A 27968-nucleotide genomic window follows, 5' to 3' on the forward strand; every position below is an offset into this window, starting at 1 on the left:
TAAAAGTCAGACTCTGGCCTTTATTTCCTATGGTCACAGCTCACGCCAACCCTGACACATTGGCCCCTATTCTTCCCCCACTAGTCAGTACTGAGGACTCTTGAGGGGAACAAGGAACTACAGGGGCTGGGACATGAGATGCAAGGAGGGCCTGGGAGATGGAGGTGAGGAGAGGGAGTTAGAAATGGGGAAGCTGAAACAGGAGGGGAAGGGGTCATCAGAGAGGTCAGAGCAGAGATGAGAACGCAGACATGGGGACAAGACTGGGACACACTGAATGGGAAACCCAGGAACAGGAAATCCGGCAACTGAAAGGGAAGGGTGCGCCAGAAACAGAGAGGGAGACCGGGAGGCTGATGAGGGAGGGCTGATAGAAGAGATACGGAAACACAGGGAAGGGAATCAGAGACGCCGAGAAGGCCCTGCGAGGAGCCGGGGCCCGGCTGGGGCTGGGTGCCCTAGTAGTTGCTCTGGGAGTCCTTGCTGGTGGTGGAGGCCTGGCCGGTGCTGGAGGCAGGGCCGGGGCTGGAGGCAGGGCCGGGGCTGGACCCGAGGCCTCCACTCGATTCTGACCCAGGGCCTTTGCTCGCCTCAAAGCTGTCGTGGTCTCTGCTGGACCCCACGTATCCAGTGGACCCCAGGTAGCTGCTAGAGTTGGGGGATCGGAAGGTCACGCGGCCCGGGATGGAGCCTCGACTGGACATCAGTCCCCCTGTGGTGGCACTGGAGTCCCCGAAGGTCACGTGGCCCACGTTGGAGCTGGTGGCACGGCCTCCGCTGGACACCAGGATGCCGCTGGTCCTGTGGCTCATGATGGACCCAGGAACTTGACTGGGCCGCTGGGTCACCAGGCGCGAGCTGGAGCTGACCTTCTGGGTGCTGGAGGTCATGCTCGGGGTGCTCTCCACCTTGATGCTCTCGACCAGCTCCTTCAGGTGCTGCTCCTTTGGCTGCTCCCGGGCCTCCAGCTGCCGGGGAAGTGAGTTAGGGCCCCTGGGGGAGGCCGCGCCCACTGGCGCCCTCGCCCCCGCCCGCCGGGATCCCGGCCCCGCCCCCGCCACGTCCCGCCCCGCCCCCTGCCGACGCCCATCCTCACCGCCTTCATTACAGAGCTCAGCAGCTCCTCCTTGCTCAGAGGATAGTCGTCTTTGGCCTCAAAACCTGGGGGGTCCTCCCTGAAGTGAGGGAAAAGGCAGGAAGGGACTCTAAGTCTCTACCTTCGAAAGTTCGATGGCTCCTCATTGCAAGGTCCCGAGACCCTCAGCCACGCGCCGGGGTCAGAGCGTCTTTTCCCTGTCTGGTCCATCCAGGGCCCCATCGTCCATACTGTCCCTGGAGACCCTACTCTTCCTGGCTCCCCCGAAGCACCCGCTTCATCTTCTACCACCCCCCACCCTTTAGTTCAAGGAAGTGATAATGTCAGTCACTCAGTCGCCATGGACTCTTTGCGACCCCCTGGACTGTAGCCTGCCAAGCTCCTTTCTCCATGGGATTTTCCAGGCAAGAATACTGCAGTGGGTTGCCATTCCCTTCTCCAGGGGATATTCCCAACCCAAGGATCGAACCTGAGTCTCCTGCATTGCAGGCAGATTCTTTACTATCTGAGCCACTGGGGAAGCCCCCCTAGTCCAGGGGATCCCCCCAAGAACGGCCCCTTCCCACATCTCGCCTCCATCCCCAGGGCACGTCCTCCCCAGCCGCTCCCTCTGGCCCTCTGGCTCACAGGTTGTCTGGCGGCTGAGGTGGGGCCACCTTCTTAGGAAAATCCTCGGAGCTCTGGCCCAGCACCATGAGGGCAGCGTTGAACATGCTGGTGGAGGTGTAGTTCTGGAGGGTGGAGAAGTCGGCTGTCTGTTCAGGTCCGTCTTCAAGGCCCCGGCCCGTGCACCGCCCCCCTCCCCACCTCCATGCCCTCTGCACCACAACCTGCGTTTCCAGGAAGGCCTGCACGGTCAGGAGCTGCACCAGTCGCTTCTCGATGAGGCTCAGAAAAAGGCTGATGTCCCGGTCTCTCATGTGGGTCTTGATCCCGAGGAGGTCATTGATAAGGGTGGTGTCACACTGGGCCCTGGTGAAGAGGTGCTGGATGTCTGGGGTCAGAGGGGACAGGTGGTCATGGACCCAGTGCCCAAGGAGTGCCAGCTCTCTCCTCCTCAAGGCCCTGCTGCCCTGGCTGAGGAGACGCCAAACAAGGCTTAAAGATGGCAAGGGACTTGTCCAAGTTCAGACTGCCAGGGGAGGAGGGTTGGCGGGCATCTCGGGGTGCCTGGCCCCCAGGCTCCACATGACAGAGGACAAAAAGCAAGGGAGGGGCTTCCCTGGTGGCGCAGTGGTAAAGAATCTGCCTGCCGATGCAGGGGACAGGGGCTCAATCCATGATCCAGCAAGATCCCACATGCCATGGAACAAAGACCCAGGGCCACAACTATTGAGCCTGTGCTCTACAGCCAGGGAGCTGCAAGTACTGAGGCCACGTGCCCTACGCTTGTGCTCTGCAACAAGAGAAGCCACCGCAATGAGACGCCTGAGCACCACAACCCCAGGAGCAAAACCTCAGCCTGGCATCCATTTAGGATTTGAGGCTCTTCAGCTCCCACCCACACCCCCTTCATTCCCCTCTCTGCGCAGAGAACCTACCTTCCTTGAACGCATCTCCAAGCCTGGACCCCACCTGCTGGGAGCATTCCCCCCCTCCAGGTTTTTGCTTACTCATCCTTTGAAATCAGCCTCAAGCATCATTGCTCCCAGGAGACCTCCCCTGTGACCCGACAGAGCCAGTGTCATGGGTTCTGCTGCTGGCACTTGAAATTCTTGCTGGTTTTTCAAGAAGGGGCCCCACTTTTCACTGAGCACTGGGCCCCCCCCCCAAATTCTGCATTCCATGCTGACTTAAAGGCATCCTCTCATTCCTGCAGTCCCCAGGGTATCCTCTATCCCAGCCCCTGGGTTATGAGTATCCGAAGCCAGTCTCTTATCCCGCCCCCCAACCCGCCCAGTCCTCATCACCTAGCACAGGGCTTTGCGCTGTGGCAAACAGGGTCTACCAAGACTTGAGCTCCTACTGTGCAGCAGACTTCCTGCTTGCTCCCCGTCACCACTGCCACCTCTCCCTGTCTCTCTCCATCTGTCATCCCACCAATCTCATGCCAACCCCACGAAGTAGGCACTTACAGGGGGGCTCCAACAGAGGATACCACACACCAAAGTTCACAGATAGGGGAGCTGGGATTCAGACCCAGCTGAATCCCAGCAGCCTGACTCTTGTCCCTCTGCACTGGAAGGAGGAATAGATGCTGCTGCAGGATGGACGGATGGATGGATGCAGAATGGATGGATGGATATGGGACAGACAAGGGACAAGGGAATGCACAAAGTGGTCCTCGGAATGTCTGTCCGTGGCCAACTCTGGCAGGGCTCCCCGCCTGCTCATCACAGCCTCCCAGAAGAAGAAGCCGGGCCTGGGGCTCACTGGTCTTGAGCTTCTCCAGCTGCTCGCGAAAATTGTGGTAGCGGGCCTCCAGGTCGTCGGCCTCCGAGTGCACATCGTCCACGCGCTGCTGCAGCTCTGCCCGCTGCTGCTCCTGCTGCGCTCGCCGGTCCTCCTCGCTGCGGCGCCCGCTCACCAAGGCCTCCTGCATCTGCGGGGGTAGGGGCGCGACGCTGGGCCCAGCTCCGGAGGGGACACAAGGCGGCCAGAGGAGTCAGGGATGGGGAGGGGGCGGGTCTCGCCCACCTCCTTGATCTCCTCCTGCAAGTGCTCCAGCTCCGAGTTCTGCTCATTGATGAAGTTGAACTCCGCGAAGTTCCGCTCCTCCACTGGGGGCCAGTGGGGAAAGGCAGGGTCCGGAGAGACAAGAGACGCGCACGCAGAGACAAACACAGGAGGAAGGGGTCAGAAGGCCCGAGATGGGGGAAGGAGGGAGATTGGGAAAGACGGGGAGGAGGAGCGTGGCAGAGGCAGAGCGGATGGTAAGAGCCCAGTAGAGCGGAGCCTGATCGCTGGGTCCTCCAGCGAGGGTGGAAGACCCATCCCCCCCCCTCCCCCCCGCCCAGGCCCAAAGCGGTGGCCCTCGGTGACCGAGACAGAGCACAGCCTGCACTGGATTCCGGGGGCCTGGGGCCGCGAGCCTGCCCCTCTCCACCCCCAGGTACTCACACTCCAGATACTTTTCCACCAGCAAGTCCGGGTCGCTCTCCCCGGTCATCTGGGACAGTTTATTCAGGGCGTCCTCGTAGCGCAGCACCAGCTTCTCCTGGGAGGTCTTCCGGAGGCCTTCGGCCACCTCCCGGGCTGGGGGGCGAGGGGACAATGAGGTCGCCGTCGGGGCGGCCACCAGTGGCTGGTGTGGCCTGAGCCGGGAGGCCGGTGGGGAGAGGGCGGCCCCCGCAGTCGCGCAGACCCCGCCCCTCCGCGCCCCGCCCCTGGAGGCCCCACCCCACGCTGAGACCAGGGGCCGACGGCCCCGCCCATCCCGCTGCCCAACATGCTGGCGGCCCCGGGCCTCACCTCGCTGCTCGCGCTTCTCCACGATGGCGGAATCCGGCTGCCGGTCGCCGTTCTTGAGCTTGAGGAAGTGGTGCAGCTGCTCCAAGTGTGCGATCTGCCGCTGCAAGATCTGCACCTCCGTCTCGTTCTGGGCCACCTCCTTCTCAGCTCTCTCCCGCAGCATGCCTAACTTGGCCTTCGCCTCTTCCCTGGGAGGGATGGGGGGTGGTTAGACCAGGGTCAGGGAGACAGGAGGTTGGATTTGGGGTCAACCTGGGTTTGGAGGGTGAATGGGGCAGGGTTAGCTATCAGGCTGGGGTCTCAGGGATGGGGGAGGTCAGCCTGGAGTCACGGAGATGGACAGAGCCAGCCTGGGGTCACAGGATGCATGGGATCAGCCTGGGGTCCCAGGAATGGGGCAGAATCAGGTTGTCACAAAAGGCAGAGAACTGTCTAGGTTCCTAGTGGTGGGTCAGGATGGGGTTACGGGGCAGTAGGGGGTGGAGGAGGAGGAGGTGGGTAGGCCATGTAAGTGACTGATGGTCTTGCCCACTGAGGGGGCACCGCTGCAGTGCCTGCCCGGGGCATCGGGGAAGCCTGGCCATTATTATGTGGCTGTGGAACAGGAGGCAAGAGGCAATGATGGCACAGTTAGAGATGATACTCAGACTCCAAAAGGTGGACCCAGGTGATAAGGTAACTGTGCTGGAGTTTGGGGTGGGGGTGGGTACTGTGGTTGGAAAGATAAGACGCTTGGAGCCTGCAGGGCCTCACGTGGACAGGCACGTGCCATCACCAGCCCTTGAGTGCTCACCCTGTTAGGATGCTGGGGACACTTGCTGACTGAAACTCCCCCGGCCTGCTCAGCTGGAGGTGAAGCTTTTAACAGTAGTGCGGCCAACTGTGAACTCAGAGTGCCCCAAGCCTACGTTACAGGTCATAGGATCAAAGGTCAGAGGGTCATTAGGTGGGGAGACCAGCAGCTCAGTCTTCTCAGGTCCCACAAACCAGTCTAGTTCCCCTTTCCACGCTTTTGCCAACCTCAGTTGCCTCGACTCAGGGCACAAGCTTCTGGCTCTACTCAAATTCTGCTGAGTCCTCCTTGGTGGGAGCCCTCTCCTGGCACCCACCAGGCCCAGCCCGCAGAGACCCCTCTAGGAGCCCCTCAGGGATCAGGACTCACCGTTCTTTCTGTGTCTTGGGCCCCAGGCCCACTGAAGGGCCAGGAAGAGGGAACCCAACTTCCCAAGAGCCAGGCCCTGCAGGATATGTACTAAAGCAGCCCACAGGGGTCCATGAGGAAGATCCCATTATTATTGCCATGTCACAATAGAGGAAACGGAGGTTCAGAGAGGGTAAGTGGCCTGCCCAGGTCACCCAGCTAGGAAGCGCTGGTCCGACAAGAAGTGTTGATCCTGACACCTGTCCCTTGCCTTCTAGCTGAAACCACCCTTCCTTGCACCCAGCTGGGCTGCCCACTGCAGACAACTGGACAAGTGCTGGCAGGGGCCAGATGCTTCTGATGCAAAGACAGGCCAACAGAGCATCACCGGTGGGGCTTGGCAGAAAGCATGAGGCAGGCCAGTCAGATTCTCTCCTCGGAATTCACACTGGGAGATGCTAAGAAGGGGACAGCAGGAAGCCAAAGCTAAAAGGATGTATAGAGAGAAGCCACAAGAAGTCATGTTATGAAGGCCAAGTTAGGAAGAAGCCAGAGCTATGTGTGAACAGAAGCCATGAGTTGAGGCTCTGAAGAGGTCATGGCAGACCACAGGTAACAAACGACAGCATCAGCCATAAAAGGACTTCCCTGGTGGCTCAGCGGTCAAGATTCCATGTGTCCACTGCAGAGGACGCAGGTTTGATCCATGGTCAGTGAACTGAGATCCCACATGCCATGCAATGTGACCAAAAAGTAAAAATAAATGAGTGTTTTAAAAAAGTATAATTTAAACAACAAACAGACAAAAAGAATCAGCCCTAAAAATGCAGGAAGTTCTGAGAGATGCTACGACGTGGGTGAACCTTTGAAAGCATTACACTGAGTGAAAGGAGCCAGACACAGAAGGACACGTCATATCACTCCATTTACATGGAACATAAAGATACACTTAGGGACAGGTAGATGTACAGGTAAATCGTCCAGATGACAAGGAGACTGGTTGCCAGGGGGCTGGAGAAGAGGGGACTAGAGAATGACTGCCTACTGGGCACAGATCTCCTTTTGGGGTATTGGAAACAGAAATGATGGTGCACAGCATTACGAATGTACTAAATGCCTCCGAAAGGTGCACTTTAAAATGGTGAATTGTATGTGCATCTTAACTCAAAGCAAGGAAGGAAGAAGGAAAGAAAGAAAGCAAAAAGAGAAGGAACAAAAAAAGAAAGATTATAGAAAACTTAAGGTAGATTTGGGCTAGAGCCAATGTCTCATGGAGTCACGAACCATGATCAGCAGAAGTCATGGGGTAGAAACAAGATACTGAATAGAAGCTAAGAAACCCCTTGGAGTAAGAGAACAGCGCTGAAGCTTAGAAAGTAGAGATGGGATAGGAGAGAGAGAGGGTGGAGCCCCCAAGAGCCCAGAGGCAGAGAGTGACGCCCATCAGCTGAGCAGCCGGGACTTCAGGGTTCCATACAACATGACCCTTTACCTGAAGGTGTCTTGAGAGAATCTCTGTCTCTTTCAACCAATATTGATAAATATCATAGCAAACACCCTCTTCCAACAACACAAGAGAAGACTCTACACATGGACATCACCAGATGGTAAACACCGAAATCAGACTGATTATATGCTTCGCAGCCAAAGATGGAGAAGCTCTATACAATCAGCAAAAACAAGACCAGGAGCTGACTGTGGCTCAGATCATGAACTCCTTATTGCCAAATTCAGACTTAAATTGAAGAAAGTGGGGAAAACCACTAGACCATTCAGAGATGACCTAACTCAAATCCCTTATGATTATACAGTGGAAGTGAGAAATAGATTAAAGGGACTAGATCTGATAGACAAGAGTGCCTGATGAACTATGGACTGAGGTTCGTGACATTGTACAGGAGACAGGGATCAAGACCATCCCCATGGAAAAGAAATCCAAAAAGCAAAATGGCTGTCTGAGGAGGCCTTACAAATAGCTGTGAAAAGAAGAGAAGCAAAAAGCAAAGGAGAAAAGGAAAGATATAAGCATCTGAATGCAGAGTTCCAAAGAATAGCAAGGAGAGATAAGAAAGCCTTCCTCAGCGATCAATGCAAAGAAATAGAGGAAAACAATAGAATGGGAAAAACTAGAGATCTCTTCAAGAAAATTAGAGATACCAAGGGAACATTTCATGCAAAGATGGGCTCGATAAAGGACAGAAATGGTATAGACCTAATAGAAGATATTAAGAAGAGGTGGCAAGAATACACAGAAGAACTACAAAAAAGATCTTCACGACCCAGATAATCACGATGGTATGATCACTCACCTAGAGCCAGACATCCTGGAATGTGAAGTCAAGTGGGCCTTAGAAACCATCACTACGAACAAAGCTAGTGGAGGTGATGGAATTCCAGTTGAGCTATTTCAAATCCTGAAAGATGATGCTGTGAAAGTGCTGCACTCAATATGTCAGCAAATTTGGAAAACTCAGCAGTGGCCACAGGACTGGAAAAGGTCAGTTTTCATTCCAATCCCAAAGAAAGGCAATGCCAAAGAATGCTCAAACGACCACACAATTGCACTCATCTCACATGCTAGTAAAGTAATGCTCAAAATTCTCCAAGCCAGGCCTCAGCAATATGTGAACCATGAACTTCCAGATGTTCAAGCTGGTTTTAGAAAAGGCAGAGGAACCAGAGATCAAATTGCCAACATCTGCTGGATCATGGAAAAAGCAAGAAAGTTCCAGAAAAACATCTATTTCTGCTCTATTGACTATGCCAAAGCCTTTGACTGTGTGGATCACAATAAACTGTGGAAAATTCTGAAAGAGATGGGAATACCAGACCACCTGACCTGCCTCTTGAGAAACCTGTATGCAAGTCAGGAAGCAACAGTTAGAACTGGACATGGAACAACAGACTGGTTCCAAATAGGAAAAGGAGGACGTCAAGGCTGTATATTGTCACCCTGCTTATTTAACTTATATGCAGAGTACATCATGAGAAACGCTGGGCTGGAAGAGGCACAAGCTGGAATCAAGATTGCTGGGAGAAATATCAATAACCTCAGATATGCAGATGACACTACCCTTATGGCAGAAAGTGAAGAGGAACTCAAAAGCCTCTTGATGAAAGTGAAAGAGGAGAGTGAAAAAATTGGTTTAAAGCTCAACATTCAGAAAACGAAGATCATGGCATCCGGCCTCATCACTTCATGGCAAATAGATGGGGAAACAGTGGAAATAGTGTCAGACTTTATTTTGGGGGGCTCCAAAATCACTGCAGATGGTGACTGCAGCCATGAAATTAAAAGACGCTTACTCCTTGGAAGGAAAGTTATGACCAACCTAGACAGCACATTAAAAAGCAGAGACATTACTTTGCCAACAAAGGTCCGTCTAGTCAAGGCTATGGTTTTTCCAGTGGTCATGTATGGATGTGAGAGTTGGACTGTGAAGAAAGCTGAGTGCAGAATTGATGCTTTTGAAATGCAGTGTTGGAGAAGACTCTTGAGAGTCCCTTGGACTGCAAGGAGATCCATCCAGTCCATCCTAAAGGAGATCAGTCCTGGGTGTTCATTGGAAGGACTGACGTTGAAGCTGAAACTCCAATCCTTTGGCCACCTGCTGCGAAGAGTTGACTCATTTGAAAAGACCCTGATGCTGGGAAAGATTGGGGGTAGGAGGAGAAGGGGACAACAGAGGGTGAGATGGTTGGATGGCACCACTGACTCGATGGACATGAGTTTGGGTAAACTCTGGGAGTTGGTGATGGACAGGGAGGCCTGGCGTGCTGCAGTCCATGGTGTTGCAAAGAGTTGGACAGGACTGAGTGACTGAACTGAACTGAACCAACGCTTCCTACGTTCCTGGCCCCTGCATCCTGAGCTTACTTAAATCTGTTTATATATTATTTATTTATTTGTTTATTGGTAGCACCACGGGGCTTTTGGGATCTCAGTTCCCCAACCAGGAATTGAATCCAGGGCCTTGGCAATGAAAGCCTGGAATCCTAATCACTGGGCCACTGAGAACTCCCCTTAAGTTTCTCTACATCCCTATGTGCTATGTGCCATGAAAAGACAGGGGCCAAAAGGTTAATTCATACACCCAAGAAGAAGGACCGTGCCCAAGGAGCTGGAAGATTGGTGGAGGAGGGGCAAGAAAGGGGCATCTTATGAAAAAGTGGGGGGCGGGGTTCTGACAATCCGTTTCATGAGGTGGGAATCTTCCCAGCACTTTGTTAAGAAAATGCGTGGACTGAGTCGTCTAGGACGCCTACCGGGGCCCTACCTGACGGTGTAGGCGGAAGTGGAGGAGACCATGAGGTTCCTGACAGACTCCTTCAGGAGCTGGATCTCCTGCCAAGAGAACAAGACCGAGGCCACTTCTGACACCCTCGCCACTGGAGGGCTTTCCTTTGAGCCTGTATCTCCCCAATAAGAAGTGGGTTTCCTGTGCCTTAGAAATGTGGTCCTTCCTAGTTAGCGGCAATCCATGAAAGGATTTTCAAGAAGGTTCCAAGGGAGAGGAAAGCCAGACTGATGACCAGGAATGCAGTGAAATACCCAATTCAGGATACTCCTAAGAGTGCTGACCTAACTTTGAGGTAGAGTCAAAAAATTGTGTGAATTTCAAAATTGTGACCACACTAATCTGTTTCCTAGTTCTGTGGAAGTGTCTGTGCAGAGTTATGGGTAAAAAGGGTTCTTTCAGGAGAAAGAAAGGAAGAAATTACATGTATATATTTTTACACGTATAGTGTATATGTATGTACTAATGTGTATAAACACATATATATCTATGTTGCATGCATCCTCAGTCGTGTCCAACTCTTTGCAACCCCATGGACTGTAGCCCACCAGGTTCCTCTGGCCATGGGATTTCCCAGGAGTGGAATACTGGAGTGGGTTGCCACTTCCTATTCCAGGGGATCTTCCTGAAGCAGGGATTGAACCCACGTCTCTTGCACCTCCTGCACTGGCAGGCAGATTCTTTACCATTAGCGCCACCTGGGAAGCCCCTATATATGTATGTGCACACGTGCACACACACACACACACACCCTTTTGCAACAAGAAACCCAGGCTAGAGAACCAGAAACTACGGGGGCTGAGTGGGAATGGATAGAAGAAATGATGAGGAAATGATGAGGAAATGACTAAACCTTTGGAGTAGTTTTTTAAATTTATTTATTCATTTCGCTATGCCAGGTCTTAGTTGCGGGACTTGGGATCTTCAGTCTTTGTTGCTGCATGTGGGATCTAGTTCCCTGACCAGGGATGGAACACCCGCATTGCAAATGTGGAGTCTTAGCCACTGGACCAGGGAAGTCCCTGGGATAGTTTTGATTTGGGAACCCGTCAATGGTTTACGTGTTCACAAAGAAAATTCAATCAACAAGAATAGGGGACAGAACTAAAACCAAATATGAAGAGAAGCAAATGAACCTAACTATATTTCAAAGAACAGAACCACAAAGAAGACCAAGAAAAAATAGGAACTAATCCTAGTAACTTCTGAATAAGGTGTAGATGGATGGATGGATGGATAGAGGATAAAACAATAAGCAAATGAATTGTGATCTCTCAGGTTCAAGGGTTGTTAGTACAGTTGTAACAATTCCAAACCTCTCTTGGGCATTTCGTAGGGTTGAACGTGAGTACGTATAACAGTGCTATCGGCAGCTAGAGTTCCCACTGTGGGGGAAACAGAGATAAAATGGGGAGTGTTCAGGAATCAGGCAGTGGTGCTGGGGTCAGAATGAGAGACACCAACGCAAACTCGTGATTTTAAAATGTGTGTGTGTTTCCTAGCTCTCTCCAGAGAAAGGGCCTCAGGTCAGTGACACCCCAATGGCAGTGAGGACTCCTAGAGCCTATATTTTGGTTTCTCAGCACCTACTTCCCACTGGGAAGAACCAGGACTCTGGAGAAACACCAACTCGAGAGTTAAGGCAGAACAAGTACAAGAAAGTCTGGACTATCTTCTTGTGCCAGAAAATAAGGAAGTCCTGTGGTGGGGGGGGACGATGGGCTTGTCAAAAAAGCCAGCTCAAAGGCACTCCCACCAGAGAAGTCTGGGACAGTTTGAGCATCACAATAAGTAATGCACACTATGGATTATAAGTCATAGATAAAGTAAGAATACACGAATGCTTACTGACAATCCACAAATATACTTAAGAAGTTCTTCCTTAAGTAAAATGCCATTTTCTAAATGAAGAAGAAATGATAGAGAGTTTAAAAAAAAATCACTCTTTGGTAGCCATTACAGTAATAATTGGACTTCTCAGGTGGCTCAGTGGTAAACATTTCACCTGCCAATGCAGGAGACCCTGGTTTGATCCCTGGGTCAGGAAGATTCCCCTGGAGAAGGAAATGGCAACCCAGTATTCTTGCCTGGAGAATCCCATGGACTGATGGGCCTGGCAGGCAACAATCCACGGGATTACAAAGAGTTGGACACAATGCATGCATGCACAGTAATAATTATCCAGGCAAAAATCATCATTATGAGAGGCTAGAGTGGAAATGTGTTGGGAAACAGGATATTTACGGTTTCAAAGAATCTCCCTGGACCCATTCATTATAAAGAGGGAAACTCTCTATTGGAGAAACCGGCTGACCAAGCGATCAAGGTCAACATCACTAGTTACGGGACAAACTGACGTTACGTGCTCCTGGTGTAATGCCCACAAATGACACAATACCACCTCAGTGATATTTCACCTAAAATGCACGACTTGAATCTAATCATGGAGAAAGATCAGATAAGCCCACAGTGAGGGATGTCCCACAGCACAGCTGGGCTGGGTACTTCCAAAATGTCAAAGTCATGGAGACAAAGAAGTGCCAAGACACTGTTCTAGATGAAGGGAGCCAGGACAACCAAACGCACTGTGGGATCTTGGCCAAGAGCCTGCAGCAGGATAATTAAATTAACTATCACGGGATGCTGTTGGCATAATCATGAACTTTAAATATGGACTATTGAGAACTGTAACGATGTTCAAGCTCCTGACTTGGGCAAGGGCACTTTGCTTATGTAAGAAAATGGTCTCGTGCTTAGGAAATAAGCACTGACGTTCTTAATGACGTTCTGTAATGTCTACATCGAGCTCTCAAATCGTGACAATGTTATTTTCAGTAAAAAAACAATTACCCGGAGACAGAAAGACAGACAGAGCAAAATGACAAATTACCAATCTTGGTGAAGGATTGATAGTTCTTTGTACTATTTCTGCACATTTTTCTGCAGATTTGCAATTATTTCAAAGTAAAACTTAGAGAGAGGGGAAGAGAAAAAAAAGGAAGGGAGGGAGGCAGAGGGAGGAAGGGAGCGTTCTTCAAAGAACTTCTAAGCTTATTGAGAAACGTGTGGAATGTAAATGGTCTGGCTGAAGCCTTTGTTGCCCGCCCACCCGGCCACCACCCCTCCCCCCCAACCCCGTGACGACACTCAAAAGTGACATCTCTGCTTCCATCTGAGGCAGTTGTCTTTGTTGGAACATTTTCAGGTCTCCATTCCCTCCAGACTCAAGTAAATCCATGGTTCTGGGTGGTTCTGCACTTGAGGCGGGAGGGTTGGAGAAGATAGGGTGACTCTTGCATCCCCACCCTCCTCGCGGGCTGAGCCGCGGGCTGAGCCACGGGCTCCTGGGCTTCAGGGCCACTGACCTTCTGGAGCTTGCAGTCCACATTCAGATAGCGGTTCCTCTCGATCCGCAGGAGATCTAGCTCCTCCCTCAAGGTCGCGTTCTGAGCCAGCTGGATGTCAAAGCGACAGATGACCTGGGGTGGGAGAGGGTGCTGAGAGCCTGTCTGACACCTGGCCTGCCTCCATTCTCCACTTTCAGCAGAGGAGAGGGCACTTGCCAGACTGGGGGCCCGTTCCCAATTTGGGGACCCTGAGAGCGTCGCCAAGGACCCAAGGATCAGCCTCCTTCCCAGGGAGGACCCTCCATCCCTCCAGGATCGTGTCTCCTGACCTGGTCCACCATTTCCAAAACTTGACTCCCATGCTCAGGTCTTCCCGTAAACCCCAGAACTCGGGCCTGGGGACAGCCAAGGGGCGGACCCTCACCTTGTCCAACTGGTTTTCGAGACTCTTGATCCTTCGCTGGCTCTTGACCTTGTCATGCTGGACGCATCCTGGAGACCTGGCATTCTTGCTGTGGGCAGAGTTCCGGCTCTCCCATTCCTGGATCTGGGGAAAGAGGGTGGTACCTGTTGGCTGAGGAGATGTGGGAGAGATGGAGGGAGGGAGGGAGGAGGTGAGTGGGAGGGTGAGTGACTTAGGGCGGTTGACAGGAGCAGTCCTTGTGTGCCTGGCCATCAGCTGGACCTGCTTCTGAGATCAGTACCCAACCTTCCACGTGGGTCTGGCTTCCAACCGTAAGAAGCCGCCCTGCTGGCCACATGACCCAGGTCTAGACAATTCTTTTTTTTTTTTTTAATAATCTTTAAGTTGTATTTATTTATTTTTGGCTGTGCTGAGTCTTCATTGCCACGCAGGCTTTTGTCTAGTTGCGGGGAGCAGGCTTCTCCTTGCAGTGGCCTCTCTGCTTGCAGAGCACGGGCTCTAGGGTTCGCAGGCTTCGGTAGCTGCACCTCATAGGCTCCAGAGCGTGGGCTTTGTAGTCGTGGCGCACAGGTTTAGTTGCTCTGCAGCACGTGGGATCTTCCCAGATCAGGGATCAAACCCGTGTCTCCTGCATTGGCAGGCGGATTCTTTACCACTGAGCCACCAGGGAAGCCCCAAGCTAATCCATTTAGGGATGGATGTGTGCCCCAAACTGAGCCAGCCTGAATCTTTTCTGGTATTTTGGGAGAAACATGTGATCTGGGTGGATGAGACACCACTCACAGTGAACAAAGTGGAGACAAGAGTCTGAGAGTGAGATAGACTGGGACCTGGGGCCCTTTGCTGCAAATGCTTGCCCCTGGACAGACATCTCCTCAAGTATAACCTTTAAAATTGTATAATTTTTTTTTTAAGAGAAAAAAAAAATAGATGAAGGCAAAGATCAGCGTGATGCTTCTACATACAAAGGAATGCCAAAGGTTTCCGGTAGACCAGCAGAACACAGGCAAGAGACACAGAAGAGATTCTCAAGGCTTCCAAAGGAACCAGTCCTGCTCACATCCTGATCATGGACTCCTGGCCTCCAGAGCTGTGTGACAATGAATTTCTGTCGTGTAAGCCACCCTAAGAAATGCATGCATGCACCAAGGCACCCCCAGAGCATTGCAGCAAACTCAAAGGGGCAACCATAGGGATATTTTAAAATTTGAGGGAGACACATGGACATTAGTCAGACACCACATGAACTGGGAGCTCAAGGTCGTTGCCAGGTTCAACAGGATGTGGTGCTACATTCCTTTGGATGACACATCTTTTTGAAAAAACAAGAATCAAAACTCCAAAATGGTGCCATTGAGAGAAATTGGGCAAAGCATACAAGGACTTCTCTGCTTGTGAATCTATCATTATCTCAGTAAAATTTCAGTTTAGAAAAAGAACGCAAGTGCTGCACAGAAATCAGTATGGAATGAGTGGTGAGTCCAAGCTAACCAAGATCTGAAAAGTTGCACAGTGCCCCAAAGGCAGAAACATCCCACAGGTAATCGTGGTTTTTAAGAACTAAACACGATTTTCTTCAACTTATGTATATATATATTTTTTTTTTTTCCAAGTGGTTTCTGGTTGTTAGGATGCAAACCCTTACTGGGTTGTTCAGCCAAGCCGCTGTAATAGAGTTGTTAGCAGTGTGATACTGGGGCTCCTCAGACAGTGCTTGAGAGCTCACAGTTACATTTTCAGGAAGTACATGAGTTCAATTGCTGGTAGCTTGAAATTGACTATACTAGTTTCCCAGTTCTGCAGAAAAATTACATTCTTCAGTGTTCACAGGAGATTAGTTCCAGGACTCCTCTCAGATACCAAAATCCAAGGATGCTCAAGTCTCTTATATGAAGTGATGTAGTAGGGACCTTCCTGGTGGTCCAGTGGTTACAACTCTGCACTTCCAATGCAGAGGTCCAGAGTTCGCTCCCTGAGTGGGGAAGATCCCCTGGAGAAGGAAATGGCAACTCACTCCAGTATTCTTGCCTGGGAAATCCCATGGACAAAGGAGCCAGGTGAGCTACAGTCCATGGGGTTGCTAAGAGTCAGAAACGACTGAGTGGCTGAGCACACACACATATATTATGTCATTATAAAAATATACCACAATTTATTTATTCATTCAAATATTAATGGACATTTGGGTTAATCTGGAGCTAGATGATATGAATAATGCATCTATCAACATTTTTTCACAAATCCTGGTTCCAGGGTATATACACAGAAGTGCCATTATTGGGTGGGAGGATGGGTTACTGACAAATCTAAACCAGTTTCTTTGCATTGATCGCTGAGGAAGGCTTTCTTATCTCTTCTTGCTATTCTTTGGAACTCTGCATTCAGATGGGTATATCTTTCCTTTGCTCCTTTGCTTTTCACTTCTCTTCTATTCACAGCTATTTGTGAGTCCTCCCCAGACAGCCATTTTCCTTTTTTGCATTTCTTTTCCATGGGGATGGTCTTGATCCCTGTCTCCTGTACAATGTCACGAACCTCAGTCCATAGTTCATCAGGCACTCTATCTATCAGATCTAGGCCCTTAAATCTATTTCTCACTTCCACTATATAATCATAAGGGATTTGATTTAGGTCATACCTGAATGGTCTAGTGGTTTTCCCTACTTTCTTCAATTTAAGTCTGAATTTGGTAATAAGGAGTTCATGATCTGAGCCACAGTCAGCTCCTGGTCTTGTTTTTGTTGACTGTATAGAGCTTCTCCATCTTTGGCTGCAAAGAATATAATCAATCTGATTTCGGTGTTGACCATCTGGTGATGTCCATGTGTAGAGTCTTCTCTTGTGTTGTTGGAAGAGGGTGTTTGTTATGACCAGTGCATTTTCTTGGCAAAACTCTATTAGTCTTTGCCCTGCTTCATTCTGTATTCCAAGGACAAATTTGCCTGTTACTACAGGTATTTCTTGACTTCCTACTTTTGCATTCAAGTTCCCAATAATGAAAAGGATATATTTTTTGGGTGTTAGTTCTAAAAAGTCTTGTAGGTCTTCATAGAACCGTTCAACTTCAGCTTCTTCAGTGTTACTGGTTGGGGCATAGACTTGGATTACTGTGATATTGAATGGTTTGCCTTGGAAACGAACAGAGATCATTCTGTCGTTTTTGAGATTGCATCCAAGTACTGCATTTCAGACTCTTTTGTTGACCATGATGGCTACTCCATTTCTTCTGAGGGATTCCTGCTCGCAGTAGTAGATATAATGGTCATCTGAGTTAAATTCACCCATTCCAGTTCATTTGAGTTTGCTGATTCCTAGAATGTCAACATTCACTCTTGCCATCTCTTGTTTGACCACTTCCAATTTGCCTTGATTCATGGACCTGACATTCCAGGTTCCTATGCAATATTGCTCTTTATAGCATCGGACCTTGCTTCTATCACCAGTCACATCCACAGCTGGGTATTCTTTTTGCTTTGGCTCCATCCCTTCATTCTTTCTGGAGTTATTTCTCCACTGATCTCCAGTAGCATATTGGGCACCTACTGACCTGGGGAGTTCCTTTTTCAGTATCCTATCATTTTGCCTTTTCATACTGTTCATGGGGTTCTCAAGGCAAGAATACTGAAGTAGTTTGCCATTCCCTTCTCCAGTGGACCACATTCTGTCAGATCTCTCCACCATGATCCACCTGTCTTGGGTTGCCCCACAGGCATGGCTTAATTTCATTGAGTTAGACAAGGTTGTGGTCCTAGTGTGATTAGATTGACTAGACTAGACTAGAGATCTCTTTAAGAAAATTAGAGATACCAAGGGAGCACTTCATGCAAAGATGGGTTCGATAAAGGACAGAAATGGTATGGACCTAACAGAAGCAGAAGATATTAAGAAGAGGTGGCAAGAATACACAGAAGAACTGTACAAAAAAGATCTTCATGACCCAGATAATCATAATGGTATGATCACTCACCTAGAGCCAGACATCCTGGAATGTGAAGTCAAGTGGGCCTTAGAAACCATCACTACGAACAAAGCTAGTGGAGGTGATGGAATTCCAGTGGAGCTATTTCAAATCCTGAAAGATGATGCTGTGAAAGTGCTGCACTCAATATGCCAGCAAATTTGGAAAACTCAGCAGTGGCCACAGGACTGGAAAAGGTCAGTTTTCATTCCAATCCCAAAGAAAGGCAATGCCAAAGAATGCTCAAACAACCGCACAATTGCACTCATCTCACACGCTAGTAAAGTAATGCTCAAAATTCTCCAAGCCAGGCTTCAGCAATACGTGAACCGTGAACTTCCTGATGTTAAAGCTGGTTTTAGAAAAGGCAGAGGAGCCAGAGATCAAATTGCCAACATCCGCTGGATCATGGAAAAAGCAAGAGAGTTCCAGAAAAACATCTATTTCTGCTTTATTGACTATTCCAAAGCCTTTGACTGTGTGGATCACAACAAACTGTGGGAAATTCTGAAAGAGATGGGAATACCAGAACACCTGACCTGCCTCTTGAGAAACCTGTATGCAGGTCAGGAAGCAACAGTTAGAACTGGACATGGAACAACAGACTGGTTCCAAATAGGAAAAGGAGTACGTCAAGGCTGTATATTGTCACCCTGCTTATTTAACTTATATGCAGAGTACATCATGAGAAATGCTGGGCTGAAAGAAGCACAAGCTGGAATCAAGATTGCTGGGAGAAATATCAATAACCTCAGATATGCAGATGACACCACCCTTATGGCAGAAAGTGAAGAGGAACTAAAAAGCCTCTTGATGAAGGTGAAAGTGGAGAGTGAAAAAGTTGGCTTAAAGCTCAACATTCAGAAAACAAAGATCATGGCATCCGGTCCCATCACTTCATGGCAAATAGATGGGGAAACAGTGGAAACAGTGTCAGACTTTATTTTGGGGGACTCCAAAATCACTGCAGATTTGAAATTAAATTTAATTTGAAATTTAATTTCATGACTGCAGCCATGAAATTAAAAGACACTTACTCCTTGGAAGGAAAGTTATGACCAACCTAGACAGCATATTCAAAAGCAGAGACATTACTTTGCCAACAAAGGTCCATCTAGTCAAGGCTATGGTTTTTCCGGTGGTCATGTATGGATGTGAGAGTTGGACTGTGAAGAAGGCTGAGCGCCAAAGAATTGATGCTTTTGAACTGTGGTGTTGGAGAAGACTCTTGAGAGTCCCTTGGACTGCAAGGAGATCCAGCCAGTCCATTCTGAAGGAGATCAGCCTTGGTATTTCTTTGGAAGTTGCTAAGTCGCTTCAGTCGTGTCCGACTCTGTGCGATCCCATAGACGGCAGCCCACCAGGCTCCCCCGTCCCTGGGATTCTCCAGGCAAGAACACTGGAGTGGGTTGCCACTTCCTTCTCCAATGCATGAAAGTGAAAAGTGAAAGTGAAGCCACTCAGTCGTGTCCGACTCTTTGCAACCCCATGGACTGCAGCCTACCAGGCTCCTCCACCCATGGGATTTTCCAGGCAAGAGTGTTGGAATGTGGTGCCATTGCCTTCTCTGGAAGGAATGATGCTAAAGCTGAAACTCCAGTACTTTGGCCACCTCATGCGAAGAGCTGACTCATTGGAAAAGACTGATGCTGGGAGGGATTGGGGGCAGGAGGAGAAGGGGAGGACAGAGGATGAGATGGCTGGATGGCATCACTGACTCGATGGACGTGAGTCTCAGTGAACTCCAGGAGTTGGTGATGGACAGGGAGGCCTGGCAGGCTGTGATTCATGGGGTCGCAAAGAGTCGGACATGACTGAGCGACTGAACTTAACTGAACTGAAACCAGTTTCTACTGGGGGATGACTTTGGTTTACTTCCTTCTAACACCATTTCCATGGAAACATGCTGGGTTTAAGGTAAATACAGAATGCCAGCTGTGGTTCCCAGGCAACAATGTTTACTATAAAGGTGGCCCCTGATTGTGAACTATGTCGGACTGGAAGGACTGTGAGTGGACTTGTAGACACCGGAGGCTTATGTGATCATGAATGAATAGAAAACTGGTTTCCTTGTGGGGTATTTCTTATAACGTAGTATGTTCCTGGTGGGGTCATACAAGCTGCTCTGATAATTGGTTACAAGTGGTGGCTCGTGTTGAATATAAAAAACATCCCCATGCCGGGGTGGGCAACACCCACCCATATGGTATCGTCCAACTGAAGATGCTGAGCAGTAGCCCCTGAATGCTCAAGGAAGATGCACTGGATGCTGTCGTGCAAAGATGCTGCTGCGTCCTGCCCTCTGTCCTTCTGCAGTTAAGTGAACCTGGTGCCAGGTGACAGCCTGTTGGATCCTATGAGTGTCATGGTCAGGTGGAGCCCAAGCCTGCTTCCGGTAACCATCCGTGTGGAGTGGATGCAACCCCAGCTCACAGGGTATGTTTCTCTTCAAATTTAATAGATAATGGGGGAAAAAACTTTTCAGAATATACATGACAATTTAGACTCCCTCCAGTTGGTGGGCTCTTATGAACCAGCAATTCTTTAAGAGTTCCCACTGTTCCTTCTCTCCCTGGCACTTGGCGTATTTGGACACTCGCTTTTGAAAATCTGGTGAGTGTGTAATGATACCTTTTTATGACTTTTCTCTCTCTTTTTTGGGGCTGTGCTGGGTCTTTGTTCCTGTCTGCAGGCTTTCTCAAGTTGCAGAGAATTGGGGCTACTCTCTATTTGCCGTGTGAAGGCTTCTCATTGAGTGCTTCGCTGGTTGCAGAGCGCAGGCCTTAGGTCAGTGGGCTTCAGTAGCTGCGGCACAAAGGCTTAGTTGCCCCAGGGCATGGGGGATCTTCCTGGACCAGGAATCAAACCCATGTCTCCTGTATTGGCAGGTGGATTCTTTACCACTGAGCCACCAAGAAAGCCCTATGGCCTTTTCTTTTTATTTTTAAAATTTTTCCTTTTTGGCCTCTCTGCATGACATGCAGGATCTTAGTTCCCTGACCAGGCATTGAACCTGTGTCCCCTGCAGTGGAAGCATGGCGTCTTAGCCACTGGATTGCCAGGGAATTCCCACACTGTTCTTTTAAGTAAATCTTAGTCATCTTGTTCACTTCACTTCTCTATAAATCTTAGAATCTGTCAATTTCATCCATTAAAAATAAAAAACTTTTAGTGTTTTGATTGGAATTACATTACTTTTATTAATCAGTTTGGAGATCTGACATTTTACAACACTAACTCTTCCAATCCATGAACATGGTATACTTCCACATTTATTAAATTCTTCTTTGGGGTTTCCCTGGTGGTCCAGTGGTTAAGACTGCTCTCCCACTGCAGGGGGTGTAGGTTCGCTCCCCGGTTGGGAATCCTGCATGCCGTGCAGAGCGGCCAAAAAAAAAAAAGATGACTCAAATATTAAATTCTTCTTTTGTTGTTGTTCAGTCACTAAGCTGTGTCCAACTCACTTTGACCCCATAGACTGCACCAGGCTCCCCTGTCCTTCCCTATCTCCTGGAGCTTGCTCAAATTCATGTCCATTGAGTTGGTGATGCCATCTAACCATCTCATCCTCTGCTGCCCCCTTCTCCTTTTGCCTTCAATCTTTCCCAGCATCAGGGAAATCTTCCCCAGCATTCTTTAATATTCCTCAATACACTTTTACAATTTATTCTATAGGGGTCTTGCATACTTTTGTTAGATTTCTTCCCAGGTACTTCCTTTAGCTATTATAAATGTGTCTTTTTTTTTCTTTAATTTCCTAATAGTTACTGCTAATACAGAGAAATATCATTAACCTTTGTTTCCAGCCACAATGCTAAAATACCTTGTTAAATATAAGTTAGTTTTAGATTCTTTTGGACCTTCAATGTACACAAATAGATCACCAACAAATACTGACCATTTCATTTCTTCTGATTTTTAAATTGTTTTATTTTTCTTTTCCTTCCCATACTGGGCTGGACAGGAATTCCAGTACAATGTCAAACAGAAGTGATGCTAGCTAACACCCTTATATTGTTACTGATCTCAAGGAGAATTTTTTTATGTTTTGCTATCAAATATAATGTTTGCTGTAGATGTTTTATAGTTGCCCTTCATCAAATTTGGGGAATTCCCTTTTATTCTTGGATTGCTAAGAGTTTAACATGAACGGATGCTGAATTTTATCATACACATATATATATACACTAGATTGTTGCTATGAACTGGTACAATCCAAGGATTGTCTGTCATCAGTTTCTGATGTGATAGGTTCAGAAAATGGGAGTAAGCATTTAGAAGCTATTCTTGGGTGCTGCTGAATTCATGCAACAAGTCACATAAGCCACCCCCAACACCCCACACTCTCCTGCCCAGATATCCACATCCAAATTTCTAGAACTTGTGACTATGTCACTTGAAGAGGCAAAAAGGACTTTACAGATGTGATAAAGCCAAGGATGTTGAGATGACTCAAGGTTAATCTCCTGAATTGTCTGGATGAGCTCAACATGATAACAAAGGTCGTTACAAGTGAAAGAGGGAAGCAGGAGAGTCAGAATCAGAGGAGAAGAGATGACAAAGGCATCAGAGTGATGCAGCTTGAGAAAGATAGACTGGTCATTGCTGGCTAAGAAGATACAGAAAGGAGTCATAAGGACGTCCCTGGCAGTCCAGGGGTTAGGAATCTGCCCGCCAATGCAGGGGAACACAGGTTCAACCTCTGGTTGGAGAACTAAGATCCCACATGCCACTGGGCAGCTAATCCTATGCCCACAATTACTGAAGCCCACATACCCTAGCCATGCTCCACAGCAAGAGAAGCCATGGCAAGGGAAAGCCCATACACTGTAACTAGAGAGTAGCCCCGATTGCTGCAACCAGAGAAGGCCCGAGAGCAGCAATGAAGACTCAGCACTATCAAAATAAATCATTTTGAGAATAAAAAATTTTAAAAGAAAGGAGCGATAAACCAAGGAATGCAGCCAGCTTCTAAAAGCAGGAAATGGAGTCTCCCCTGAAGGGTCTTAAAGGAACACAGCCTGCTAACACCTTGATTTTAGCCCAGTGAAACTCATTTTGGATTTCTGTCCTCCAGCACTGCAGGATAATTAATTGGTATTACTTTAAGTCAGTTCAGTTCAGTCGCTCAGTCATGTCTGACTCTTTGCAACCCCATGAACCGCAGCATGCCAAGCCTCCCTGCCCATCACCAACTCCCAGAGTCCACCCAAACCCATGTCCATTGAGTTGGTGATGCCATCCAACCATCTCATCCTCTGTCGTCCCCTTCTCCTCCTGCCCTCAATCTTTCCCAGCATCAGGGTCTTTTCAAATGAGCCAGCTCTTCGCATCAGGTGGTTAAAGGATTGGAGTTTCAGCTTCAACATCAATCCTTCCAATGAACACCCAGGACTCATCTGCTTTAGGATGGACTGGTTGGATTTCTTTGCAGTCCAAGGGACTCTCAAGAGTCTTCTCCAACACCACAGTTCAAAAGCATCAATTCGGCGCTCAGCTTTCTTCGCAGTCCAACTCTCACATCCATACATGACCACTGGAAAAACCAGAGCCTTGACTAGACGGACCTTTGTTGGCAAAGTAATGTCTCTGCTTTTGAATATGCTGTCTAGGTTGGTCATAACTTTCCTTCCAAGGAGTAAGCGTCTTTTCATTTCATGGCTGCAATCACCATCTGCAGTGATTTTGGAGCCCAAAAAAATAAAGCCAGCCACTATTTCCCCATCTATTTCCCATGAAGTGATGGGAACAGATGCCATGATCTTAGTTTTCTGAATGTTGAGTTTTAAGCCAGCTTTTTCACTCTCCTCTTTCACTTTCATCAAGAGGTTCTTTAGTTCTCAAGTCACTTTAAGTCAAGTGAGTGGTAATTTGTTACAGCAGCAATAGCAAACTAATACAGCCCATCAAGATAACTGACTTTCAATCTCCTATTTGTGATCCAGTAGTGTGCAAGAAATCTTTTGGTCTCAGCAAGCAACTTTTTTTTTTAAGATTTTTTTGATGTGGACCATTTTTAAAATCTTTATTGAATTTGTTATAATATTGTTTCTGTTTTATGTTTTGTTTTTGGGGCCCAAGGCATGTGGGATCTCAGCTCCCCAACCAGGGACTGAACCAGGACTCCCCAGCATTGGAAGGCAAAGTCTTAACTATTGGACCTCTAGGGAAGTCCTTTGGCAAGCAACTTTCTAAAATGAAGAGTAGAATTGAAATTAGAATGGAAAAAAAAGAAAGAAAATATAATGGATCCCATGTGGAGAAGAGTATTATTTGGGGAAACTTTGTTTCTGATATGTTTGCTTGTGTGTGTGTGTTTACATCCATATGCATCTCTTTGTAAATGAACAGTGTCACAGTGAGTCCTGGTCCTAAAAACTGAAAAGAACACTAGCCTAGAAAAGTCACACATTTCCAGGGTCAAACAACAGGATCTTGAAGCCAACAGGATGAAAAGTCGGTCTAGACTCTGCTGCATTACCCACATTCTCTTTTTGCAGATGAAGAAACTAGGGCCCGGAGAGAAGAAGACTTGCCCACGGTCACACAGCTCTGATGCGCCTGGACCAGAATTTTGTTATAATGCAGGATGCACTGACTCCAGAAGGTGACTCTTTCCCTCTTAACCGCCTTTTTGAAGGCATGGGGCTGTGCTAAGCAGTAAAGACTCATAATTCCTATGGGAGCCTGAACACAAACTCCCTTGAGAGGACGCTTTCAATAACTTTCAATAACCCCATTGAAATGACCCCATTTCGATGCTTTCAATAACCCCACTTTTCAGATGAGGAAGGTGAGGCTCAAAGAGGTTATGACACTTGCCCCCGAGTAGGACCCACCGAGTCTGGCCCCAGGACCCACCTCTCTGTCCAGGGCTTGGTTCTGCGCCTGCAGCTCCTTGACCTCGGCCTGCACCCGGACCTGGCACTTGAGCAGGTGACCCATGCTCTCCAGCCTCTCGCTGTCCCGCAGCCGCCTGACCTGGCTCTGGGCAATGCTGATCTGCACCCGAAGTTTGTGTCGCACCCCCTCCAGGCGCTGGATCTCCTCACTGCCCAGGCAGGGAGAGGGAGGGGAAGCCAGAAGGGGCAGAGCTCAGCATCACTGAAGTCCAGACACACTGAGCCTGCCCTCCCCTCTCAGACCCAGGAATGCAACCCCCACCTCCTTAACAGCCCCCTCCCCAGCTCCAGGGACCCAGGCTCACAGCTGCTTGTTGATGCGCTGATGAACTTCTTTGCTGTAGGCTCGCCTTTCATCTTCCATCACTTTGCATTGTCGCTGCAGTCGGCTCAGCTCCCAGTCCACTGAGGCGTGGGACCAGGCAAGGGATTCATGGGAATCCAGCCCCTCCCTCTCCAAACCCCAGGAATTCTGGCTCCCTTAGAGGCTCACCAACTGCAGCTGAACTGCAGACCCAGTCCCCCTCACCACTCTAGGGCTGCGTCTCAGTTCCTGTCTCTCTCAAGCTTCCTCATCCCTGCATACTGCCTGTACCCTAAGCTGACCTCCGCATTTCCCCCGCCCCAAACCCACTTCTATCCAGGGTTTGGGCACGCCTCTGTTTCCCCACTAGAGGGCACTCCAGGGAAGCCTCACAGTCCTCAGGGAGCAGAAGCACAGGACCTAGAACTTGGGAAAGCTGGGGACATGTGCCAAGTCCCCGGGGGCGGGGGGGGGGGGGGGGGGGACACTTTTCTTGTTACATCCCTCCTGTTCAACCCCACCACCACCCTTCCTCAGCCCCACCCTCCCGCCTCCTCACTCTCAGCCCATCCCCTTGGCTCAGGCCTCACCCTCCCTTGCCTGGACCATCACCCCAGCCTCCTCCCCAACCTCCTGGCTCCCTTCACAGCTCCAGAGGGTCTTTCCATGCCTAGAGTGGTCACAGACCTCCCTGTGCTCCAGCACCTCCAAAGCTGCAGTTCCACAGCCTGGGGTTCCAGGCCCCACAAACCCGACCCTACCCACCTCTCTGGTCCCATCCACTAGCTCCCCATCCCCCACGGCATAGTTCTCAACCAGGATCAATTCTGTCCCCTTACGGCCATTTGGCAGTGTCTGAAGACATGTTTGATTGCCACAGGGGAGGGGAGGGTCGGGAGGGTACTACTGGCATGCAGTGGGTAGAAGCCAGGGGAGCACTGCGCATCCTCCAGCACACAGAACCCTCCCCCTAATATCCAAGAATGATCTGACACCTGACCCCAAGGGTCAACGATGTGGAGGTAAAGAAACCTTGCTCTAGTCACACCCTGTTCTCTCTGCAGAAACACTCTTCCCTTCCTTCTCCTGTTGGTAATTCCTGGGAGACGTTCCGGGCCTCACTCAAACTTCTCCTGCAGGAAGTCTTCCTGGCCATCCCACTCCCTCAGGCCCGGCTCCACCTTCATTCTGAAGCAAGTGTGTAGCCACTAGAGGGCGCTCCTGAAAACCCTCCCGGTCCCCAGGGCCCCGCTGCACAGGACCTGAAACATGGGAAAACCGAGGAAAAGAATGAATAAAATAAAGAAAGCAGGAATTACCCATTCCCTCCAGGAAGGCCTCACTTCCATCCTCGGAGCGAGTGCTCCCAGCCGAGAGTCCAAAAGGCATCTTGGCCAAAGAGGGTGAGGCTTCTGTAGGGGCGACACAGGACCCCTTCAGACGGCGAGGAGAGGGCGAGGAGGGTGGGCAATGAACAGCGAGGTACTAGGCACTGGAAGAGGGTGACCCCAGAACTGGCCTCTCTTTGAGTCTCAATTCCTCCAGTGAGTCAGAGCGGGGCACCTGTCAGATCTCTTCCCACGCCCCTCCCAACCTCCCACCTCTCACATTCTGTCTTGCGTCACGGCTCTGACTCTGGGACGGGGTCCTCTAGACCCTCGGTATCTCCGAGGTGGGGCTGTTTGGGGAGGAGGCAGCACAGAGGCAGGGGAAACCCCCGCCCCGGTCGGCTGAGAGCGAGGCCCGGTCCCTACCTGCTGGAGTGCCTGACCTGTCCTGGGTACTCCAATCTCACTGTTGTGGTCTGGTTTCTGGGGAGATAAGAGGCCAATGAAGGTCTGAGGACAGCAGCCGGGGAGGGACCAAGGCCACAGAAGAAAGCCGTGGGAGGGGAGGCTGGGGAGGAGGGGCCGAGGAGGCCACGACGAAGCCTTCAGAGAGGTCAGGTGCTAAGAACAGATGAGTTAGGGGAGCACTACAAGGGGCGGGGCTGAGGGAATCCTGCGAGGGGCGGGGCTGGGAGGGCCTGTGAGGGCTGAACTGTAAGCCTTATGAAGGGCGGGACTGTAGGCCGGGCGAGGGGCGGAGCTGTGGAGGACTAGGATGGGCGGGGCTGAAAGGGCCTTTGAGGAGAGGAGAATGTGTGAGCCTGAGGCGCGGCGCTTCGGGGCTAGCGAGGGAAGGGCAGAGCTGCAAAGACTGGAGAGGGCTAGGGCTGCGGGACCTGACGAAGGCAGAGACACAGATAACCGTCCTGAGCAGGACTTCGGAGCTTTGAAAGGGGAGGGGCAAGAATACCTGTAAAGGGCGGGGCTGCGGGCCCTGTGAGGGGTGGGGCTTCGGGGGGTGGCGAGGGGTGTGGCTGGAAGAACACGTGAGAGACCTGGCGGGAGGGCGCTGAAGGACGCAGGTTCCCAAGACTTGTAGGGGGTGCTGAGGCTAACCGCCGAGATGATCTGTGTGGGGAGCACGAGGTTGTGAGGGGTAGGCTGTGTGTCTCCAGGAGGGAGAGGCAGTAGCTGGAAGAGCCTGTGGAGGCAGGGCTGGGAGGGGAACGTCTGGAAGGCTTTGGAACTGTGCCGAAGTCCTTCGGGATGGGGCGCGAGAGATGCGTGTATTAAGCTGATTAAAACCACGTTATTTTGAGGCTTCATTAGCAGGCAGGCGGTGCCGATGCCGGGAGTTGTGAGGGAGAGGAGCGCTTACCACCGCCTCAAGTCCTCGAAGCCGCTCACTACGCATGCGCGGCCAACGGCCTCGGGAGAGACTGCCAAAACCTCAGCTGCCAGAGCTGTCCGCGCTCTGAGAGGCGGAAGTGGGCGGGGCGTAGGGCGCTCCGTGCCGCCCCTGCTTTCCGGTCACGCCCTCCCGGGCACGCCCCCGAGCTCCGCAGGGCACGCCCCCTCCTTTGACGGCCGCCTGCTGTCCACGTGGGCCTTCGCAGAGCCTGCTGTCTGTGGGCGCCGCTCCTTGCAGGCTGGGTGTGCCCAACGCCTGCGGTTTCCTGTGGGAGGAAGAGGCCCGCGGGCGCTCAGCTCGTGGCTTTGGAGGCCCTGGAGGGGAAGATTCCACCACCGCCCTCGGGTA

The 27968-nt window shown here is 50.2% G+C and overlaps 2 protein-coding genes across 16 annotated transcripts in view; both read right to left on the reverse strand.

The window, feature by feature from the left end:
- Positions 1–27623, reverse strand: ODAD1 (outer dynein arm docking complex subunit 1). 15 transcript variants are annotated; one of them, XM_086353364.1, is made up of 17 exons: positions 27588–27623; positions 27180–27337; positions 26636–26692; positions 26201–26293; positions 24883–24982; positions 24537–24726; positions 13718–13840; positions 13312–13425; positions 9926–9993; positions 4508–4695; positions 4157–4291; positions 3734–3816; positions 3470–3638; positions 1927–2090; positions 1724–1827; positions 1097–1175; positions 1–968 (listed from the first exon to the last, which is right to left on the reverse strand). In XM_086353364.1, exons 4-17 carry the CDS (start codon positions 26268–26270, stop codon positions 459–461), a joined length of 2097 nt encoding a protein of 698 aa, XP_086209490.1. In that variant the 5' UTR covers positions 26271–26293; positions 26636–26692; positions 27180–27337; positions 27588–27623; the 3' UTR covers positions 1–458. The 15 variants fall into 15 exon arrangements, 10 of the variants coding, with proteins under 10 accessions (XP_086209490.1, XP_086209488.1, XP_086209491.1 ...); XM_086353362.1 differs by having other exon boundaries at positions 1924–2090; XR_015146235.1 differs by lacking the exon at positions 27180–27337 and having other exon boundaries at positions 1927–2068.
- The window catches only part of TMEM143 (transmembrane protein 143), a 28879-nt gene continuing 28429 nt past the window's right edge, over positions 27519–27968 (reverse strand). The window contains exon 7 of the mRNA XM_086353370.1: positions 27519–27885. Coding sequence (XP_086209496.1) covers positions 27616–27885 — 270 coding nt within the window. The 3' untranslated portion in view covers positions 27519–27615. The remainder of the gene's footprint in view (positions 27886–27968) is intronic.

The sequence above is a fragment of the Bos grunniens genome, chromosome 18 (genome assembly GCF_055505025.1).
Source record: "Bos grunniens cultivar Pamir isolate PY7600 chromosome 18, Bosgru_T2T1.0, whole genome shotgun sequence".
NCBI classification, from domain to species: Eukaryota; Metazoa; Chordata; class Mammalia; order Artiodactyla; family Bovidae; genus Bos; species Bos grunniens.

Coding starts and splice junctions, on each gene's coding strand:
- ODAD1 (XM_086353357.1), bottom strand. CDS start 26,270: ATGCCTTTTGGACTCTCGGCTGGGAGCACTCGCTCCGAGGATGGAAGT. Junction 9,994..13,311: donor TGGACTGCAAGCTCCAGAAG/GTCAGTGGCCCT, acceptor TTCTCTTGGCAG/GAGATCCAGCTCCTGAAGGA. Junction 4,292..4,507: donor GGAGAAGCGCGAGCAGCGAG/GTGAGGCCCGGG, acceptor CTCGCCCCCCAG/CCCGGGAGGTGGCCGAAGGC.